This window comes from Crassostrea angulata, chromosome 5 (assembly GCF_025612915.1).
Source record: "Crassostrea angulata isolate pt1a10 chromosome 5, ASM2561291v2, whole genome shotgun sequence".
In the NCBI taxonomy this organism is placed as follows: domain Eukaryota; kingdom Metazoa; phylum Mollusca; class Bivalvia; order Ostreida; family Ostreidae; genus Magallana; species Magallana angulata.
In genome coordinates, this window is record NC_069115.1 from 13,456,249 (window position 1) to 13,463,888 (window position 7,640).

Consider the following 7,640-nt stretch of genomic DNA (forward strand, 5'->3'; position numbering starts at 1 on the left):
TGTACCAATCAGACGTCATTTTCCTGTTAAATTACGACTTTGTTTATTTTTAGCAAAAATTTTCAAACAAATTTTTGTCAAAGAATTCTCAGCAACTGTTTATCGCAGATGCTTGAAATATTTACACAGTATTTGTATAGGCATACATGTATGCATGCTATATCGGGGGATATATTTTTGTACCAATCGGACGTCAACTTCCTGTTTAATGAGTACTTTGTTTATATTTAGCCAAAATTTTCTAACAAATTTCCGTCAAAGATTTCTCAGCAGCTATTTATCGCAGATGCTTGAAATTTTTACACAGTGTTTGTTAAGGCATGCCATATCGTGGGATATATTCTGTACCAATCGGATGCCATCTTTCTGTTAAATGTCGACTTTGCTTATTTTGCATATTCACATCAGAGCGGGGGTATCACTAGTGAGCATTGGCTCACAGATATCTTGTTAGGACTGGTTGACAATCAGTTCTTGACTTGAAGCTGTAACGGAAGACAGCCTCGTTCCTTGCAATGAGCTCGGCTTTAGTTTACATTTTCTGTTTCAAAAATGTTTATTAAGATATTGAATTTTCAAACCAGATCGGCGTCTTCAATAGAAAACTAGAAGTAAACCAAGTATAAGTTGATGAATTACGAAACTGGAAAAGAAAGTTTTTTAAAAAAAGATGATGTCAATCAACTATTCAAGATGGTGAAGGCGAAGAACGTCATTGGAGTTCAACTAAAAAGAACCAAACTTCTAGCACAGATATTGTGAAGACAGACAGAGCAAACAATCGAAATGACATCCTCAGAAACCCTTCGAATGAATGAATGGACACAGAATCAAAGTTAGAATTACTCTAACAACAAAGGATATTTTTCATAATCATTTAATAGACAAGTATTATTTGATTGCATAAAAAAGTTAGATTTACAAAATTCACATTAAATCTTCTCAAAATGCTGATAAAAGGTAAAAAAAATTAAGTGAACACTGCCTATCGAAGCGAGCTTTTTAAACTTTTTTTTAAATGGCAAGAGAAAACAAGCTAAAAATCCCAATTATAAAGTAAAACTATATTGAATCCTAGAATTCCTTTTCAGTAGCAAACCGCAAAAAAATAGCTGACCAACTACTGAGAATTCATGATTATGCGAGGATTAATAACTTGTCTTAACGTAGCTCGCGGGTTTGCTAACGTCACAATAGGATTCGACGTAACGAGTTGACTGTCAATCATAGGAAACTCTTTTAGAAATAACAAATGATCTTTAGAAACATAAAATGAAATATTTTAAAAAGATAAATTGCAGTTTATTCAAACATTTATAATTATCAAGTGCTAGAAAGGACTATGTGCGGTATGGTCAAATATCTGCCCCCGATTTCAGCCAATTTTTAAATAGTATCGTATAAAAATGAAATCTTCACAAATCATTGTAGAGAGGATGCCTATAACTTTAATAATGATTTTAGTCATCATTGCTCACTCCCTGTTTATCTATGACGTCACCTAAATGACCTAATTCCCGCAAATTTGCAAACAAATGAAGATATTCTCATTTTTGCTCTATATTTTGCATTCGGAAGTATAGAGCGCAGGTCTGCTCAAGTGCGATTTTAACATATGTTTTTCTTCAGATAGTTATACATATTATACTAAAAAATGGTACTTGAGCAAGCCTGCGCTCGATGTTTCCCAGTCGAATTACCATCGGAAAACACCCATATTTTGCTACAAAACATCAATTTATCAACATAATGCAATATTCATGACGTCATTTCTACATTATGACGTCACTGTGGTGATAACCTTTTACACCTTTATTTCCAATATGATTTTAACTATCTTTCACCTTATTTTAAAGCTCTTTCTAAAACTTTGATTTTGGGGGGCAAAAATTGCATAAAACCGCACTTAGTCCTTTAAAGATGACATACATTGTCGCATTGATTTCTATAAAGTATGAGTTTGCGTTGGAACTCTTTTATCTACATGTAATTTATGTTTAGACAAGTACTTTGTAAATAGATTGAATCGTATGCATTACCTTCGCTCGTTTCACAAATATGAATTTTGTATTTTAAAATACCGATCTAACTATTAAATTTATTTTGGCTTTAGCTAGTTATCGTATGCAATTAAAAACTTGTTTATATATCAATACTTGTATGGTAATTAATTTTGCATTGAATGCAAGACTGACACATTGAAAAGAAAAGTAGCCATGTTTCTTCTCTTCACAACCTTACATTTATTTCCTGTATGCATTCGACAACATTCATAATAATGTTAATAAGATTTGCATGTTCTAATATGAGTTAATCAGCTAGTCTGGTCAACCAGTGCATTTTCACATTTGGTTCTCAGACGAAAGAAATTGATGACGTCGGGCTAACGCGTCGTGATAAAAATATAGGATTTTGTGAAATCTTTTAAATCTTTAAAGTTGTTTTACGAAAAATTGGCCGAGAACACAATTTTTATTGATTTTTTTTTTATGAATTGATTAAAAATTATCTCTTCTGTTATTGTGTTGAGTAAAATTAAGTTCGTCTAGATTGTTTAAAAGTTTGGAGCATAGTTTTGAAATGCGGTTTTTGACTTAGATATGCATTTTACTATATATTTCATTGAAATGGCGTTGTTTGATTTTATCAGCGACACTGTGTTTGAATCACGATAACATTATTTCTACGTAGACGAATCTCAAAAAAATTTTAGAAATAAATCTCTGAAAACTATCGATCACGCAGACAAATTTTCAGGGTAGGTTTTCTCGCAAGCAGTAAACCCGCGAGCTACCTTAACTATCATACAGAATTTGAAAAAAAAAACAAAAGAGTTTTACCTAGCTTTTATTTGCCTTGTATTTTCATCCCTGCGAATGTTATTGTCATTTGCATTTTAGACCACGTGGTTTTGTTTGACCCTCTCAGTTTTGCAGTAAAATCCATACCTCGTGTTTACAGTATATTTTATAGAATCTAGGTACTTGTGGTCAAATATAAAATCTAGAGGTTTAGTAAATTTAAACTTTATCTTCATTAATTGGTGGAAAAAATGTGTTCTAGAAATAAATCTAACAATACAAAAAATAGTTTTTGTCTGCTGTTGTAACAATTGATATGCTTAGTATAGCTTCCCCCTGAGGATTAATTTTCGATCAGCATCTGACCTAGTAATAGTATCAGTAGTGAAACAGACTATACTATTTTATGCAGAATGTTCCTTGAAAATAGCTTGATATATACAAAGTCTTAATCCAAAACAGAAACCGATTATTTATTTAAAAACTTGGTATTGCACACCACAAGCATCAACTATGGCTATGATGTTATTCAGAACCACTTTATAAAGAAAATATTCGAAACACATTCGCAGGGGTGATTTCGTGGAGAAATAAAGTAAAGAAAGGTTTTGTATGACGTCACAGGGAACAAACTACCGGTATTTTCCCGCTTTAAATGTACAGTTAGATCAATACTCGACGCTTCCTTGACAATATTCCTTTTCCAGAAGGCGGGTGTTTTTATTCATATCATTTTATAAAAGATAATTATAACCATGATACAATATTAATACTTGACGTTAATTAATTATACAAATATACACATAATTATTAACTCGTATGTCGCATGTGTGTACGCGTGTATATTAGACGCAAATATTGTGAGTCTTAGTTATGCATCTCTATCGATTATCGACGTACATGTATCTCTACATACATATTACATAAACAATAAGGAACTATCTACCAAAAGTAAACACATTATTTTTAAGTATATATATTAATATATATATAAGCATGTATTAATATATATATGGTTTTAAGACAGCCACTTTTAAATGTCCCTTTAATAAAAACATGTACATTTATATGCAGCATTAATATAAAAGTTAAAGAATTTTACAATATGTCTTTACGCTAATTATTGAAGCTTTTTAAATAATTGTTTGCTCTTATAAATAAAAGAAAGAAATGACAAAACTCGTATAATTAACAAAGATATAAGATCAAGGAAAAAATGAGTTAAGATTTAACTCCATCCCTCCAATTAATAAAATTATGAAATATTAATCGATTGATCTAAAGAAAATCAATCAAACTGAAACAAGTTAAATATAATAATTAACTCTCTGCAATTCATTTTAGGTTTACGAAGTTTTGACGAATTTGTTCAGAATGAAATATTATGCCAAAGGATGCACAAATCTCCATCAGCCAATCGTCCTATATGTCATCCTATTAATATGGAACTAATCAGACTAAAGTCTTTTCATAATTACCCGTGCTCTAAATATGTGTCTACACTGCGGCTGGCTCGCCAGGGGTTTTATTATTGTAGGGAGAATGACGTCACAATTTGCTTTGCTTGTGGCTGTATGAAACGAGACTGGAGGTCTGACGATGTCGTTGAGGTCGTTCGTCGTAACATGTCTCCTGACTGTCCCCTTCTGTCGTCACAGCCGACCAGTAACACCCAAATTGGTAATGACCAAAGGAATGGGCATTGTAAAAACGAACTTGGGCAAACAATTAACGCTAGTGGCAACGATTTATCTAGCAATAACAGTAGACTACCATCTTCTTTAACTTCAGACAGTGTTTTGTCTGGAAACAAATTAACAAAAGAACCGAATGCTGATAGAAAAGACAAAAAAGCTGACGTACAAGCTCTCGCGTCACGGAAGAAGCCAAACAACGCTAGTTGCAACAATTTTCCTAGCAGTAGCAATAGACATCAATCCTTATTAACTTCAGGAAGTATTTCGTCTGGTAACACAATCAAAAAAGAACCAAATATTGATAAAATAGACAAAAAAGGTAGCAGTAAAGCTCCTTCGTCAAATAAAACTGCAAACGACCTGTTGACCAGGACAAAAATACAACAGGATAAGATAAATGCATTCATTCGGAACCTGGATCCATTAGGAATAAACTTTGACCGTCCGAAATACCCGTCGTACTTGGTGCTAGATGTAAGGCTGAGTTCCTTTGCGGATTGGCCATCTAGTCTATCACAGACCCCTAGAGATTTGGCTGTAGCGGGGTTTCTGTATGCAGGTTACACCCGCTGTTTCTTTTGTGGGGGAGGTTTACGTAACTGGGAGCCCGGAGACGATCCATGGACAGAACATGCCCGATGGTTTCCGAAGTGTGCCTTTGTGAGACAAAACAAAGGAGACGAATTTGTTGCCTTAGCTCATATTCAGCATCAAGAACTGGTACTTGTTAAACTCATTGACATATAAAGAATGTACGATATATAACCAGGTATTATCAAAGTTGATTTTGAACAAAATGCATGCATATGTTACATTAAATTTCAGGAAGCTATTGGAGAACCGAACGAAAACCAGGCTAGAGACCAAGCATCTGGACCCATAACTTCAACCTCTGAACGTTCATCATTGCCAAATATATGTAATCTTCCAGCTTTTCAGGGTGTTTTAGAAATGGGATATCCGTCTCATGTTATACAAGAAGCTCTTGACGTTCTTAAAAACACAAAAGGTCAGGGAAAAAGAAAGAAACGTCTTTGTATATTTTATTTACACATCAAACTGAAATCAAAATACAATCGTTTTCTCTCCGATTTCTCCTTTTAGAGTACATAAACATCAAGGCCGAAGAAGTAATGGAGGTCATACTCTCTGGAGACGACAAACCACCCTCGTCTGCTGCGAGAACGTTGGATAGTGTCAATAACATTATTACAAAGTCATATGAAGATATCATAAATGTTAATAAGCAGCAAACAAACTCTTCAATGTCAATTACAAAAGAATCTGATGAAGCAGGTGAAAATGATGCTTTATAAAACGTTTCAGACGTGTTGTTTCTTTATACCTTACATATTTAATGACAATCTTTATACATTTATGAAGTGGTTCAATCATCTATGTACATAATTTTAATGAAATTATGTTTAAGAGTACTGCAACAATGTTTATTTTTATTTAAGTTAATATTTTCATCCCTCAGTAGAGGAAGCACTTAATAATTTTTACTTTCTCTTTTCTCTTTTATAGACACTCGCTCGTTGATCGAGGAGAACAGACAACTGAAGGACCTCAGGATGTGTAAGATCTGTATGGAGAAGGACGCCTCCATCGCCATGTTGCCGTGTGGACATCTTTGTTGTTGTACGGACTGTGCTCCCGCCATGCGGAAGTGTCCAATATGTCGGCAGTTCGTAAAGGGGACTGTCCGTGCTTGGCTAACATGACAAACTTATTTGTTCAATACTACAAAAAAGTTACTATTTTTAGGGTCTTCCGTTTCCAACGGAAGACCCTCTTGTTATTCTACGGTTTCTTTTTCTTTATTAGGGTTTTCCGTTTTCAACGGAAAACCCTTTTGTTATTCTACGGTTTCTTTTTCTTTATTAGGGTCTTCCGTTTCCAACGGAAGACCCTCTTGTTATTCTATTGTTTCTTTTTATTATTATTTTTTTTCTTTTTCTTTATTTTTCTGACTTTTTCAAAGCTTAATATCCCAAAAAGTTTTTAACGTATTTACATGAATCTTTCAGGGATGATGTAGCATTATTGTGCCCCCAAGATGTTAAATTTACAACTACAACGTCATGTTCCTTTTTACGTTACGTCAATTTGTAAATTTTAAAAAAGTGATTTTGTCCAGGGCGTTTTTCAAAAACGCTTTAAGATACAGACTTGGAATTTTCTGTGTTGAAGCATTAATCGTTTTTATTTGGACATAAGGCTGGATTTTAGTTTCCGTCACTTCCGGTCCAAACCGGAAGTGTTTTAAAATTTTCGATTTTTCGAATTTTTCGTTTCAATTTCAAATGTTTACAAAGTTTGTAGAGTTGGTCATGCTGAATACGAAACTGAAATCCGTTTGAAAATCGGACGATGCATTACAGAGATATCGGAGTTTAAAAATTGATTTTTCCGGAAACTTTGATTCCGCGTCCTTGGTTTAAGAAATAGCGTAATGTTCAAAGTAAAGTTAACTCGTACCAAAAATAATTGGTAAGTCGTACTTGAACACATTCGGATTTTTTTTTGTTAAGTCGTTCTAAAAATCGAGAAGGTTTTTGTTAAGTCGTACCTAAAATCATTCGTATTTTGTTAAGTCGTACCAGGAATATTCGATTTTTTCATCTTTTTATTTTAGTTACTCTTGTTAATGGTTTAAGAGCTCTGCTTCTTACAGGAACTTCCAGCTTTACTTCCGACATTAACGGAAGACCCACTCGTTGCTTTGCAACGAGCTTTGCTATAGTTATTATACTTTTTTTCTTTTTCTGACTTTTTTGGAGCGTTATTTCTCAGAAACTATTCAACCGATTTACACCAAATATTTAGGAGTTATAAAGCATCAATGTCGCTACTGATTATTAAAATTTCAAATGATTACGTCACTTCCGGTTTCAGATATTGACGATTTTGTAAATTTTTAGGGGTCATTTTGTCCACGCATCTCCTCCGAAACTAATCAAGATAGAAGCTTGAAACTTTCAGGGATTGTAGATGAATGTATGTAGATGTACCCCCATGCTTCCAGTGATGAAAATTTGTAAAGGCCTCAAAGCTCGCCTGAACCTGAAAATTGGCACCAAATTTTTTCATGAAATTCTTGCACATTTTTTGTGATATATTTTGATGTATAAATATTTTG

General features: G+C 33.6%; 1 protein-coding gene across 1 annotated transcript; it reads left to right on the forward strand.

Moving 5' to 3' along the window:
• Window positions 1–590: 590 nt before the first annotated feature.
• On the forward strand, window positions 591–6,222 carry LOC128185111 (baculoviral IAP repeat-containing protein 7-like). The gene is made up of 5 exons (XM_052854788.1): window positions 591–835; window positions 4,146–5,218; window positions 5,324–5,507; window positions 5,603–5,794; window positions 6,026–6,222. Exons 1-5 carry the CDS (start codon window positions 787–789, stop codon window positions 6,220–6,222), a joined length of 1,695 nt encoding a protein of 564 aa, XP_052710748.1. The 5' UTR covers window positions 591–786.
• The last annotated feature ends 1,418 nt before the right edge of the window (window positions 6,223–7,640 follow it).

Coding starts and splice junctions, on each gene's coding strand:
- LOC128185111 (XM_052854788.1), top strand. CDS start 787: ATGACATCCTCAGAAACCCTTCGAATGAATGAATGGACACAGAATCAA. Junction 836..4,145: donor TGAATGGACACAGAATCAAA/GTTAGAATTACT, acceptor AATTCATTTTAG/GTTTACGAAGTTTTGACGAA. Junction 5,795..6,025: donor AAAAGAATCTGATGAAGCAG/GTGAAAATGATG, acceptor TCTCTTTTATAG/ACACTCGCTCGTTGATCGAG.